A 14,983-nucleotide genomic window follows, 5' to 3' on the forward strand; every position below is an offset into this window, starting at 1 on the left:
CGTACACGGCATTTTTTCAGTACGTTAGGGCAGGAGGGAAACAAAGACCCATCAACCCCAAACTCTAGTAGCCAATTGTTGGTACAGTATAGAATGTTAGGGGAAATGCATTACCTTGGTTTGGTGGTGGGGATCATACATGGTTTAACCTAATTCCACCCATATCCTCCAGCAACTTTGCTAAGTGGAACTGGGGGTTCTCTCATGCAATCCTGCAAGTTCTCAGCAGTCTTCTGCTCTCATTCTTGTGTGCCTCCCCTACCCTCCTAGACACTAATGAGTAAAACTATGGCAGTAAGCCAGTTGTGGAGGCATTAAAAGGCACATCTGGGCCATGTCCTCCTGCTCTGTGGAGGGCTAGCTATGGGGGCCCAGCGTGCAATCACACTTGCTTAAAGCCTTGAGGAGGTTCATGCATAACCTCAGAACCTTACCAAGGCAGTAGTGGCTGGTATGAACGCCAGATGAAGGACAACCCTTGTTGAAGATCTTGCCACCAGGGCCATCCTGAAGTTTCAGCTATCCCAAAACCTGATTTCCAGCCACTACCCTAGACTTGCCCATGGACATATCCCCCCTATGCACTAGCAGTTTCTGTACCTTCTCCAACCAGCCTCGGGTAGGGTCTTCTTTGCTCCTAGCATGGGCCTGCCGCTTCCTGAAGGTCGGGGTCACACTCATCCTCATGGTGCAGCCCGGGTGAGTGGTGACGCTTGCTGTGGGCAGGGATGAGCCTCGGACCAGACTTCCAGTCACTGGAGGGAGCAGGCCAGTTGCTTCCAGGGGTGCCATTGGCTGAGCCCCTTCCGGGACCATTTCTCTCTGCCTGGCTTCTGGGATGCCATGTGGCTGGAATGGCATCTTTGAGCTGATCCAGTTGTGGCGCCCCCAAGTTAGTCTGTGGTACCCAAAAGGCGCTTAGGAGCTCCTGAACATAGTCGCAGAACAGGCCAGACTGAAGGGGAATGCCTGCCAGAGGAAAGCCCAAGCCTGCCTTTTTCCTCAGCAAGCATCCTTCTGTTGCAAGTGCCCCCAAGTGTATCCCATGATCTGTTCGGGTTGGAACAGCGTTGCTCTGGTTCACGGTGAGTTCAGCAGCTCACTCTGGAGCCAAATGACAAAAAGGCCATTGGGCACCGGCAGTGCATGACAGGTGCACTCGTGCACTGAACCCTGATACAAAGGGGCCTTGCTGTGACCTCCCTGCTGCTGTACTTTGGGCCATGAAATATGCATAGGGCTGCCCGGGAGGCAGTAACTCCAGCCTGTCCACAGCTCAAGTCCTGAATGACTGAGGGCAGGCCGCAAGAAGCTTGCTGGCCATGTCCTAATCTCTGTACAGGTGCCCCAAGAAGGAGAAAGAAGGCTTAACACTGAAGATACCACCGGCATGGTACAGAGGTTAGTGTTAGGCTAAGAGCTGGGAGACTCGGGCTGGAAACCCCACGCTGCCATGGAAACTTGCTGGGTGATCTCGGGCCGAGCGTTCTCTTAGCCTGACCTACCAGAAAGGGGTCTTGTTGTGAGGATAGAAAGGAGAGGGGGGGAGGAAAATGTGGTAAATTGCTTTGGGTTCACACTGGGGAGAAAGGCAGGATATAAACAGCTAAACAAACAAGAGAGAGCAAAATCTTGACTTAGCAAGATGTGTGAAGAAGGAAACAGAGTGTAGGGCTGAAAGGCAGTGTGGGGAGAGGGGGCCTTCCTATTCTTAAGAATGTTGGTAGAAAGAGACTGCCTTTTCCGAGAGATCCCCGTTGTCTTCCCAGCGTCCACAATGACGGTATCATTTTACCTTTGTGGTCCTGTCCTGAGTCAGGGAAGCTGTGCTCTACAAAGCAATGTTCTGAGCAGACAGTTGAAGAGGAAAAGGACACGCACCAAGCACCTTCTTCTGTCAGGGCTACATGTTAAGCAGCTGCCAGTTAACAGATACCCCTGGGGCGAGATTTATATGGTTGCCAGCCTCCAGCTGGGGCCTGGAAATCTGATGGAATTCCAGTTGATCTCGACTCCAGTTCCCCTGGGGAAAATGGCACCTTGGAAAGGTGGAATGGATGGCATTATGCTGTGCTCAGATCCCGCCCCAAAGCCCACCCTCCCCAGGCTCCAGTCCTCAAATCTCCTGGGATTTCCAACCAGGAGTTGGCATCTCTATGTGAGAATAAGCATTAAGGTACCTAGCATCCAGCTCTCCAGCAGTTATGCCATGTGGCAACAGGACACCTCTCTGCACTTGGAGGAGGGATCACAACTCTATGGGCTTTGCTCACAGCATTTCTCCAGATCCAGCACTTGCAGGGATACTTCCATATTGTGAAATATACCAGGAAAAACACTCTCTACTTGATCACCACACTATTTCTCTGAGTTGCTGCCTTCTTTGTGAAGGAACTACCATGGGAGGTGGTAGTTTCGCTCTATTCTGCTATGGTCAGGCCTCACCTGGAGTACTGTGTCCAGTTCTGGGCACCACATTTTAGGAAGGATGTTGACAAGCTCGAGCGTGTCCAGAAGAGGGCAACCAGGATGGTGAGAGGGTTGGAATCCAAGTCTTATGAGGAAAGAGTTGGGTATGTTTAGCCTGGGAAAGAGAAGGCTTAGAGGGGACATGATTGCAGTCTTCAAGTATTCAAAGGGCTGTCATGTAGAAGATGGAGCAGATCTATTCTCTCTTGCTCCGGATTGCAAGGCTAGAAATTACAAGGGTGGAAATTACAAGGGTGGAATTGCAAGGGTGGAAATTACAAGGGATTGTAAGGGTGGAAATTGCAAGGGAATCGATACCGGCTAAATAGCAGGAGAAACTTCCTAACTGTAAGAGTGGTTGAGCAGTGGAACAGACTGCCTCGGGAGTTTGTGGATGCTCCTTCGCTGGGCGTTTTCAAGCGGAGGCTGGACGACCATCTTTCGGGTATGCTGTAGGGCTATCTTTCGGCTATGCTCCTGCAGAGTGCAGGGGGTTGGACTAGATGACCTGCAAGGTCCCTTCCAACTCTTAACATTCTATGATTCTATGACTTTAACCATGTCAGAAAAGGCACAGGTGTCCTTGGTTTACTGGGACTGGAGTTTTTATATGAAAGTACCCGTTGACTCATGTATGTCTTTTGAGATCGGATCACAATTCCACCTCCTGTCTTTCAAGTTTTGTTTGGCCCACAGCCTCATCACCATCAACCCAACGGAATCTCTTGTTTGGTGACAGTTTCCATTTTTTAATTTAGTAAGGATTTCCACTGGCAACTTTTGCATTTATGTGATATAAGCATTACCCAACCTTGAATAGTTACAGTGGACAGCAAGGCATGAAGAAAAGTATCAAGCAAGCAAATGAAGTGATATAGAAGTCTCATTATCCTGGACACTGTTGCTATAGTAAACAAGAGGAGAATTTCAGCCATTTTCATCCATCCCCATGAAGGAGACCCTTATAGGATCAGTAACGTTCCCCTGTACAAAGATCTCAGTTATACAGAACATGAAGTCAAGGAGCAGATTGTTTCCAAGACAGGGGCTAAACCACAATTTGGCAACCCAGATCAGCAGACTTTTTAAAATTAAGGAGCAGCCGATTGCTACCAGTCCTTCCCAGCAGCATCACCTTCCATAGCAGTTTTTGAAAAATGACTGCCACAGTAACAACCAAACCACAGGGCTTAAAAATTAGCAACCTAGATTTCTGAACCTAGATTTCTAGAGTTTTCTAGAGAGCCAGCATGGCGTAGTGGTTAAGAACGGTGGACTCTAACCTGGAGAACCGGGTTGGATTCCCCACTCCTCCACATGAAACCTGCTGGATGACCTTGGGTCAGTCTCAATTCCCTCAGAACTCCCTCAGCCCCCACCTACCTCACAAGGTGCCGGTTGTGGGGAGAGGAAGGGAAGGTGATTGTAAGCTGCTCTGAGACTCCTTAGGGTAGAGAAAAGTGGGGTATAAAAACCAACTCTTCTTCTTCTTCTTGAACTTAGCCCAGCTTTTTCATCAAGAAAAACATTGGTTATTACTAATTTCCTAAAATGCCTTTGCCGTCTTCATTTTCCAGAAATTTGACCAGTCTACAATGGAATAAGGCTCACTTATTTTTTCTTTTTTTCTTTTTCTTTTTCATACAAAAGCTTTTATTTATCCACCCGGCATATTCCCAGCAGCCCTTTGCTCACACCTTGCACCAGAGAACCTCCAGGCCCTGGCCACAGACCACGCTACGCCAGCCGTGTTGCCCGCTTTCCCAACACTCTAGAGCAGCCACATCAGCTACGTGGCAAAACTTGCTACACACAAAAGACAGGCTGTCCTCACCGAGGCACCACAGCGTCAGTCGTTGGTCCACAGAAACAGAAAGGAGGTAGTCGGGATGTAGGAGTCGGACTCCCGTCACGTGAGCCGCATGTGCACAAAGCCTTGAGAACTTTCTGAGGACACGGATGCCAGCCCCACCGGTGGTTCCCTGGTTGGCCAGGCTTTCGGCATTCACGTCGATAACACAGATGTGGATGGAACCATCGTCACTGCCACTGGCCACGAGGAAATGGCCACTCGCTCTTTCCTGGACATGGAGGCTATTCACACCACAGCTGTGAGCCTGGATGGTAAAGACCGGGGTTCCCAGAGCTAGAAAAACACAGAGGCTCTGTCACAATACAATGGAAGAGGCTGGAGGAGGACACAATGCTGGCCAGAGTTCTCACAATGCCCCTGCAACAGGGAGCATGTATGGGATGGGGCGGGTCCACGGCTCAGTGGCAGAGCATCTGCTTTGCATGCAGAAGGTCCCAGGTTCGAGGCCCACCATCCCCAGTTACAAGGATCAGGAAGCAGGTGTCGTGAAAGACCTCCACCTGAGAACCTGGAAAGCAGCTGCCAATCAGAGCAAGCAATACGGATCTTGATGGGCCGAGGGTCTGACTCAGTATAAGGCAGAATCATGTGTTTTTATCATAAACCACGGGTAACAATAAGGGTACACAAAAAAGACAGTCAATACGATCACCTACCAAGAGGTTTCATCTCTCTGACTTCTGCCTTTATGGCCTCCGTTGCACAATCAACGGTAGCCGTGATATCCCAAAATGCAATGCCCCCATCAGTGGCAGCGCTGGCCAAGTAGTGTCTCCTGCAAAATAAAATGCATTGCGATGTTTGACCTTCCGGAGTACTCAGGTGTGACCAGCCCACCTCAGACTTTGGGTTTAATTTTTCCAGGCATGAGAGTGCACTGGCCATGAGAGATGCCTCCTCAGGGCACACTGAGAGAATGCAGCTGCCCCATTCTCACCTTCCTCTGTCAGCCGTCTTGCATGTAAACCCTTGGACTTTCAGGACACAACGCTGATGGTGGAAGGACTCTGCCACAAGCCACAGTTTCTGGGAGTGCTCCAGCAGCAAAAAGAGTCTGTACAGACATACATGCAGACAGTTGAAATGAGAGGAGATGTCATTTCTACTAAGGGCACAGAATGGCTGAGCAGTACCTTCAAGATTAACAAAATGTATTTCAGCAAAAGCATTCATGAGTTAGAGTTCACTTCTTCAGATGCATACAAGTACACATCAAAGGCTGCAGTTACACTCTGTCTCGGGCCATGATGCTCTGTATTCTTGGTGTTTGGGGGGCAACAGTGGGAGGGCTTCTGGAGTTCTTGCTCCACTGGTGGACTTCCTTATGGCACCTGAGTTTTGGCCACTGTATGACACAGAGTGTTGGACTGGATAGGCCATTGGCCTGATCCAACATGGCTTCTCTTATGTTCTTCTTACATGCTGGCTTACTGCTGCTCAAGTTCCCTTCTCCAATTTGGGAAAGGGCTGCCCTGGACAAATAAAGCAGCAGCTACCCCACAGACAGTATCTGGTCCCGCCTGCCTCTCTTCCTCCCACTCTTTGTCCTCTCTGGATTTTTTTCTGGCAGCCAGAGAGAACCCACAGCGACTTCCCAGGCCCCTAAGAGGTAGAATTCAATGCCCGTTCTTACCGGACAGATCCATCACTGCAGGCAGCAGCTAGAAAGACTAAAGGACCGGGCAGCTCTGCATCCTCAGGACTTGCCAAAACTGCAATAGACATATACCTGGAACACAAAAGTCAAGACAAATCATTCCCTCCAGCTGGCAGCTTCCAATGACCCCCCCCCCCCCCCCCCGCCTAGACAACAGAGGGGTCGACCCTACATTCCAGCATCCTGTTCCATGCAGTGGCCAACCAGCTGCCCTGGAGAGCAAGCACCGAGGGCATGGAGGCCAAGAGCAACCCCCTGATGTCCCCTCCTAGCATTGGCATTCAGAGGTTTCCTGCCTCTGAAGGCGGAGTAGCCAGCGATGGACCCCGTCCTGCAGGAATCTGTCTGGTCCCTGATCCCAGGCATCTATGCTCATGGCTATCCTTCCGTCGACTGGCAGGGGATTCTACACTCCCGTTACCTGTTCGAGTAAATAAATTTTGAGAAGTACTAAGTAAACAAGTATAAACCTTGCATTTTGTACTAATAATCCCTATGTTACCACCGTATCCCATGCATCCCTATACTTCCCCCCTTCTGTATCCATGCGTGGTTATTCTGAATCACAGGCCTGTAGAATGGGGAGCAGGAGGTTCTGTGAAGAGTAGAAATTAAAAAGATCTGTTTCTTTTCAAAATAATTAGCCACAAGGTATAGATGGGGACTCTGGGGCAAGGGAAGCTCTGTCTTCTTGGTGCTTGGGGGGGGGGTCAACAGTGGGAGGGCTTCTAATGTCCTGGCCCCACTGCTGGACCTCCTGATGGCACTGGTATTTCTGGCCACTGTGTGACACAGAGTGTTGGACTGGATGGGCCTTTGGCCTGATCCAACATTGGCGTCTCTTATGTTCTTAATGTATTCTGCTATTTCTAGTCATGGGAGGGGCCTCAAAACTGACCCACTGGAAATCCTGCCCCAGCTCTGGCAACTGAGATTTTGCCATGTGTTGCCCACATAGTTTCAAACTTCACAGCTTTAAGAGTTTGACACGGCAGCTGAGATTGTCGGGATGTTGAATTCTATGTCCAGTGCCAGATCCCAAGCTTACAGGATGCTGTCTGAGAACCGTGTATTAAGTATGTATACAGAGATGCAGGTGAGACAGGGATCTGTGCTTTGTGCATGGTGGTAACATATGACAATGATCAATTTATGTTGCCAGCTTTATAGTTCTTTACTCAATACTTCCCAATACTTATTTCTTTTTAAAAGTGCATGTTTCTCGTCATCCTAGTTAAGCGAAGAAAATTTAAAAATATCTGGAGAAGACCTGCAAAAAGATTAGAAACCACAGGGATTTTCTGCATTTGATGCAGAAATTGCCCCAGAGGTTCAGGGGAGGGATTGTGACTCAGTGGTAGAGCATCTGCTTTGCATGGCAAAGGTTCCAGGCTCTGTCTCCAACGTCTCCAGTTTAAAAGACCAGGTAGGAGGTAATATTGAAGGCATTAACCTAAGAACCTGGAGAACTGCTGCCAGTCAAAGCAGGCAACAATGACCTGAACAGACCAATGGTCTGAGTCAATAGTAGAAGAGGAGGAGATTGGATTTATACCCCGCCCTTCACTTAAGAGTCTCAGGCCCCGGTCACACGGGCAGGAAAATGCAGGGGGGGGGAGCGTGGCTGTTTGCCCCGGAGCCAAATAACGTGCGGCTGCGCGATCAGACGTCCCGTCGAGGTCCCGTGGTTAGGGGGGAGGTGCCGATCACAGGACAATCCTGCGGTGTGGCAAAGAAGCGGCCTCTCTAGCAAAAGGCTCCACGGGTTTAACCCCTTCCGGGGCTGCAGAGGAATGCAAACTGTGTCCTCCATCCGGTCCCCTCCAGGAGGAGCTGCAGCCGGGCCGCCCTCCTGCCACGCGCCCCCTGCACCTCCCCCTCTGCCGCCCGGTGCAGAGAGTTCCTCTCGAGCAGGCGGAGCCAGGAGTGTGGGAGGATACGGAAAAGAGGAGGGGGCTGTGTTGTTTGTTTTTAAATGAAGTGTGCGCATGTGCTGTTGGGTGCTTGTGCGCATCCCGTGGAGACTTGGAAAAAAAAACTTTTAGCGACGGGACATGGGCGGGCGCCGGATGCCACGACCTACCACCCGAAACGCGATCAGGCGCCCACCCTTGCCCCGCGGTTTCTGGAAACTAGTACCTCGGAGGTACTAGTTTTTTACCCCGCATCTTCGGCGGGAAGCCTCGGGTTCGCCACAGGAGCTCTACGCTTCCCAGATGTGGCGCTGTGATCGCTCCCAGAAAGTCCGCCTATCTTTTGTCTCTGTAGCGTGGCTAATGCTCAGAGTGGCTTACAATCACTATCCTTTCCTCTCCCCACAACAGACACCCTGTGAGGTAGGTGGGGCTGAGAGAACTCTGAGAGAAACTGCTCTTTCAAGAACAGCTCTGAGAGAGCTGTGACTGACCCAAGGCCACCCAGCTGGCTGCATGTGGAGGAGTGGGGAATCAAACCCAGCTCTCCAGATTGGAGTCCGCCACACTTAACCACTACACCAAAGGGACACGTAACATGTCTCCCCCCAGTGCTCGTTCCACACGTCAACCACTGCACCACATTGGCTCTCTTTAAGCACTTTTTATAACATTTCCAGCAGACTGGGAATGAGAGTTATTCTCAAGGCCAGTTGGATGCAAACCTTGCACCCCCTTCGACAACAACAGAATGTGTGTCTGCGTGGGCACAAATGGCAGAGGGGCAGGTGTCTGGTGGCACCTCAGCCCTGATACTGGAGAAGGTACAGGTTCCGTATTCTGTGTATGGCCTTCCAGGGCTAGTTCTTCCAACCCAAGATAATACTCTACAGCCACAGGGCCACTGCTGCTACCTGGTCTCTGGGTCCATCTTGACCAACTTGTGCCTGTTCTTCATGCGATCCCACTGCTCATCCAGCCGATGGGAGGCCAAGTGGACCAGCCGGCACAACACGCCACTGCTGGAACCATGGTCAGGGCTGAGCCGTACGCAGTAACATTCAATCTGGGCCCGGCCGCCTGCCGAGAAAAGGACGGAGGAGGTGCTCCCTGCCTCCTGCTGAATGGCACTGCTCCTCTCCACCACGGCCAGAGCTCTCACGCTCGAGATGTGGTCACCAATAGCCGTGAGCTGAGTCAATGTACGAAACCGTGCTTCAAAGGCTAGAATATTCACCATGTTGTCCTCGCTGCCGGTGGCAAAGACGCTCACCAGGTCCTGCCTGGATGTTCTTAGAGTCCCAAGGCGGCACACACATGTCAGCTCTCGCCCGTGCAAAGACTCTTTGAGGGCCCGCTGCCCATTGGGCATGTCCTTACTATGGTGGACCACCACGTCCCTGGATCTGACGTAAGCAAAGGTCTCAGCAGAGAGGCTGCGGGTGTAGCTCCAGGAGCGGTGGCCACCCCCACACGGGACGCTGAGCAGCGTCTCGTTGCTGCTGGCGTCCCAGAGCACAAAGCAGCCGGCGTGGAAGCCCAGGACCCGCGTGCTGCCGTCAGAGCCGAAACGCAGCCCTTCCAGCCACTCCAGGCCTTTGCACGGCTTCTGCTTCCTCAGCACTCGGAGCTGCCGGCCCACGACCTGGAGCTGCCGGTAGCAGCCGTCACGCCCTGTGCTGTAGACGAAGTCACGGTGGCAGGCCACGGAGGTCACGCCGGTCTTCCCGTGAAGTCCAAAGATCAGAGAAACAGGCCCCTCGGTGGGCAGCCCCTCCCCTCTAATGGGAAAGTCCAGCCCTGGCCCATCATGGACCGTCACCGACACCGAGTCCCCAAAGTCTCCTCTCCCTGATGCCTTCTCCTGTTCCGAGTCGAGGGGGGACCGACATGCAAACAGCATCAGAGAGCCCCGGCGGTCACCGCAGAGCAGGAGATCTCCCTGCGGAAGGAAGGCGGTACACGTGTGCCATCGGTGCTTGCAAGGCGGCAGGAGGAAGCATCTCTTTACTACCACAGTCACGGCACTGAGTGGGTGGCAAGACACCTCCAGCCACAGCAGAACGCCAGCCGAGCCAGACACAAAGAGACTGCGAGTGTGGAGGTCCTGGCCGGGGCGGGAGGACCAGCTCAGCCTGTGCACTTTCTCCTCGAAGAGTTGAAGATCCTTGGCTTGAGCAGGGTGGCGGAGAAGGAATAGTTTGACCTGCCCTGAAATATTGCCCATGGCGCATAGGACATCTCCCCCCGCAAGCTCAGACACTTCTAGGAGGCTGTAGGACCGATAGGCAGCATCCTCCAGGACCAATGTCCAGGCTTTAGAGGTCAAGTCAAACAAGTACACGGCCCCAGCATCGGTCGCTAGGAGGACATGGCCGGCACCCACCAGTTTTACCACTCTGGGTGATCCTTTCCTTTGAGGGGATGGGAAATTGAGTTGCAAGAGGCTGCTCCCATTGGTCCCCGGCCCTTTGAAGTGCCAGCATCTAATGCCAGAGTCGGCCCCACCCGTGAAGACACAGCCCCGTGACTCATGCACAGCCACTGCGCGCAGACCTCGGCCTTTGTGCCCTTTGAAGCTGCGGACAATCTCGCCTTGGTAGCTCCACACGAGACAAGCGGAGTCTTCTCCTATGCTGACGACGTAGTCATTCAGTAGCCGGACCGACCACACCCTGGACTGGTGCCCGTAGCACACCAGGAAGCACGGGATGTGATCCGGAAGCACTCGGAGGTTGCCGACGCCCCACAGCCGCAGGCTCCGGTCATCTGAAGCGGAGGCCAAGATGCCTTTGCTTTCCAAGTAGCAGATGCTGAAGATGACACCGTGGTGCCCGCTGATCCTGCCGCGGGGTCGTACCCTCCCTGTGTCGTCCGCTGGGTCAGCTGCACACCAGATCACCAGCTGGTTAAAGACGGTGCCAGCCACCAGGACCAAACTGTCCCACCTGCTCCCAACCAAATGGGCAGAGTAGAGGATGCATTTCTCTTGGCAGTGCACTTCTTGGAGGATCCTTTGGCCCACACAGTCATACAGAGCCACAGAGTTATGGCCCAGAGCCAAAGCCACACAGCTGGGGGGGGTCTCGGTGCTGCCTTCCAGCCACTGCAGGTCCCAGATCCAATCATGTAGTTCACAGGAAGGAAAGAGCTCGGCTAGCTTTATCGTGCTGTTCTGGAGGCTGAACTCTATGACGGCAAGGCTTTTGCCCCCAAAGACAGCCAGGGTAGTGGCTTCCTTGGCTTCCGGAGCCAGTTTCTGTTGCTCTTTGATACCATGGATGTTATCGTTGTGAAGGGCCTGTTTGAAGCATCTTGGAGACTGGATGGCATCTGGCTCCAAAGGGTAGATGGTTATGTTGGGTCCTTCACCTGGAAGAGCACAAGAGGCCAGAATCAGCAAGACAAAAGGAGATCAAAGTGCCGCACTCTCTTTTCCACAGTGCCCGCACCAGCTCAGAGTCTCCTTGCGGGGTGTCTGCATCGTATACAAAGACCCAAGGTGGTGTTGCTTCTGACGGGTACTTCTGATGCACACCTTCTAGCCTTTCTGCCAGAGATCAGCTAGCAGCCTGAGCAGACAGTGGTGCGCTGGATGGCTATAAAGGCAGCTGCAGGCGATCACACATTTCGGGGCAGGGAATTAATGAGGAGGGCCCATAGCTCAGTGGCAAAGCAAGGCAAAGCGGCATCGCAAGTCACAGGAGAGCCTGGAGGCCTTCTGCCATTCAGAGTGGACCATCCTGGGTTAGATGAACTGATCGCTCTCTGACTCTCAGTAGAAGGCAGCGTCATAGGTCAGGACCTTGGAAACTGCTTCCCCGGAACTGACCAATCACTTTACTCCTGACTGAAACCAGAAAAGTCTTCCAATTAGTTCTCTAATTCCAACCATGTCCGTGATTTCCCTGATGGTAATCTGGTCAATCCTGAAATAACCAGACCCTTGGAAGCCCTGTACAGCCAGGGACGAACATACCTTTAGGACTGCCTCCTCCTATATGAACCTACCTGTACACTCTGTTCATCTTTGAAAGCCCAGCTTTGGTTTCTCCCCACCACCTGAAGTTGGATGGGTGAAAACCTGAGAAAGGGCTTCCTCGGTCATGGCACCAAAACTCTGGAACTTCCCCCCAAGGGAGACACATATGCCTCCTAGAACAAAGATCCTAGAATCACAGAGTTGAAAAGGGGCCATACAGGCCATCTTGTCCAGCCCCCTGCTCAGTGCAAGATCATCCTAGAGCAGTGGTGGTGAACCTATGGCATGGGTGCCTCTCTGTGGGCCCTCTCTGTGGGCACGCGTGCCATCACCCCAGCCAGGCCAAGACCATCATTAAAGTGTCGAATTCTCTGCCAAATGATTTTAAGTAAATGAAAGCATTTGGGATTGCTTTCCTTACTTTGTTTGGATCATCTTAAGTTAATGTATGAGTTGTTTTTTCTAAAGTAAAACCTCAGTATTGAGGTTAAATTGCCGTGTTGGCACTTTGCGATAAATAAGTGGTTTTTGGGTCGCAGTTTGGGCACTCGGTCTCTAAAAGGTTCGCCATCACTGGCCCAGAGCATCCCTGACAAGTGCTTGTCCAGCCGCTGTCTGAAGACTGCCAGTGAGGGGGAGGTCACCACCTCCCGAGACAGCCCATTCCACCGCTGGACCACTCGTCCTGTAAGTTCCCCTTCCCCCAATATCCTAATGTATGATCCGGTCTTCCCCCTTGCCACTGGCACACTGTTAAGCTATCCTCTACTGGTGTCTTTCACCTAGTAGCTGTTTGTACGGTTGGCTTAAGACCGTACAATAAATGAAAGGAAGCTAATAAATGAAAGGAAAGGGTGTCTTTCACCAGCAGGTGAAACACTGGCCCTTCTTCTAGTGTTGTTTGTTTATGAGGTTTTAATGGCATTGTTTTATAACCTTACCTGTATTCTTAATTGGTTAAATGTTTTCAATGTTATGTCCGCCACCTTGTGGACCCGATCGAGTGGAAAGGCAGCACAAAAATGTTTTTAATAAATAAACAGAATCCTAGAATCACAGAGTTGGAATGGGCCATACAGGCCATCTAGTCCAGCCCCCTGCATCCTTGACCAAGTGTTCGTCCAGCCGCTGCTTAAGGACTTCCAGTGAGGGGGAGCTCACCCCCTCCCTAGGCAGCCCATTCCACTGCTGCACAACTCTGACTGTAAAAATGTTTTTCCTAATATCCAGCGGGTACCTTCCCACCCTCTATTTAAACCCATTACTGCAAGTCCTATCCTCTGCTGCCTGATGGGATTCTCCAGCTTGCTGCTTCCCTGCCTTAAGTACTACCCCCAAGCAGCTTTACACCCTTCTGAGTGCACTGAAGTGTAGGAGCCCAGAAGGGTGTAACTCTGCTTAGAATGGCACCCCTGTCCCTCTGTGCTCAGCCAGCTTTCTTTGCCCCCGTTCCTGTTGTGCCTCGCTATTCAGCAGGGCAGAAATGTGGACGCTGAAACAAAGAAAAAGCAAAGAAAGGCAATATAGAAATATCTGGATAAATACATATGTATCGTGCTTGGCTATACTCAGTACTTCAGGGTCAGGGCCAGATATCTGGGATATCGTTTTCAACATTTACTGACAAAAATCTCTGGGAAGAGTCTGAGCCATCACCCTTTTGGAACGACAGAACTACAGGGCTGTCTGCAAGTCACCCACCTGCCATCAGATGGTCTCCTACGATCTCCAGAGCTGTGATAGGAGCCAACAGCAATTCTGTTTCCATTGCTGCGGAAGGATGGGAGATGCGGTCCCTTGCTGGTTCTCTCATTCTTACACAAGAGGATACAGACGTGTTCAGAAAGAAAACCCGTGAGGTATGCTCCAGATGCGCATCAGCTCAAAATGATCACTGTCATAACGATCTTGTACAAATCAACGTTGTGGCTGTACTTTGCATCCTGTGCACATTTCTGATTGGTAGTAGAAAGTGCTGTTAACTTGCAGCCGACTTCTGGCAACCTGTAGGGTTTTCAAGGGAAGAGAGAGTCAGAGGTGGCTTGCTATTGCCTGCCTGCCTATATGGATATACCTGTGTTAAACTTGCTTTCCCCAAAAACCTCAGAGGGACCTGGGAGACAGAAATGCAGTAAGACCAGGGTCCCACAACTCATATTGGTCTGTCACAGGAAGGCAACAGGGAGCCAGAAAAGACTCCATTTTGAAGCAGCCTGACAGGCTCAGGAGGAACCGAGCCAAATAGGAGGACGGTGAGGAAGCACGTATGCAGGATCTCATGACTGCTACAATCAACAGAGACAACCAGTCTGGCCATACTAATCCCATCTTCCCTGACCCTGGCATCACCTTAGTAAACGGCACTGACTCCTCCAACATAATTTCGAGAATCTAGCACCCTTCCCCATTCAACACTGAGCCAATGACATGTAGAAAGACAAACACTGGTGAAACCAAGCATCCTGCACATACTCAATTTTAATCTGGCTACTCATTACACCCCGAGCCAGCCCACCCCTGGGTCTCAAAATCACATTTTAACTGGCATTCTACGCCTCAATTTTTGTATAGCTCTTGGGGCCCGTAAGAGTGTACCCTCAGACCATCTTTTCGTAGATCTCTAGAATACATTCCATAACTTCCTGCTCCCTTATTTATCTCAGATTCCAATCTTACCCACTTGTCCTCTTTCCTCCATTCTAACTCCATCACTATTTTTAGCTGAAATGCATCATAATAAGCTTGTATACATGGTAACCCCCATCCTAAATCATCTTGGGGCATATATACTAATTTTTTTATCATTCTTGATTTTTTCCGTCCAAACACCCAGTTTTTAATATGTTCATCCCATTTCCTCATAACTGCTTGGTCTAATTCTATTGGGAGTACCTGAAGTAAATATAGCATCTTTGGAAGTATAAACATCTTTACTGCTCTAATTTTCCCTAAAATACTCAAATTCTTGTTTTTCCACTCCTTCAGTTTCTTTATTATCTTTGACCAAGCCTTATTATAATTAATTTTTTGCAGCCTCTCTATATTTCTATCGAGATATACTCCTAGATATTTAATCTTCCGAACTCCTG

At 51.0% G+C, this 14,983-nt stretch overlaps 1 protein-coding gene across 1 annotated transcript; it reads right to left on the reverse strand.

Moving 5' to 3' along the window:
* Positions 1 to 4,139: 4,139 nt before the first annotated feature.
* WDR6 (WD repeat domain 6) lies at positions 4,140 to 13,842 on the reverse strand. The gene is made up of 6 exons (XM_015422134.1): positions 13,596 to 13,842; positions 8,827 to 11,284; positions 5,976 to 6,071; positions 5,280 to 5,396; positions 4,999 to 5,117; positions 4,140 to 4,615 (listed from the first exon to the last, which is right to left on the reverse strand). Exons 1-6 carry the CDS (start codon positions 13,705 to 13,707, stop codon positions 4,161 to 4,163), a joined length of 3,357 nt encoding a protein of 1,118 aa, XP_015277620.1. The 5' UTR covers positions 13,708 to 13,842; the 3' UTR covers positions 4,140 to 4,160.
* Between the last annotated feature and the right edge of the window lie 1,141 nt (positions 13,843 to 14,983).

This window comes from Gekko japonicus, unplaced genomic scaffold (assembly GCF_001447785.1).
Source record: "Gekko japonicus isolate JY-2015 unplaced genomic scaffold, Gekko_japonicus_V1.1 scaffold292, whole genome shotgun sequence".
NCBI classification, from domain to species: domain Eukaryota; kingdom Metazoa; phylum Chordata; class Lepidosauria; order Squamata; family Gekkonidae; genus Gekko; species Gekko japonicus.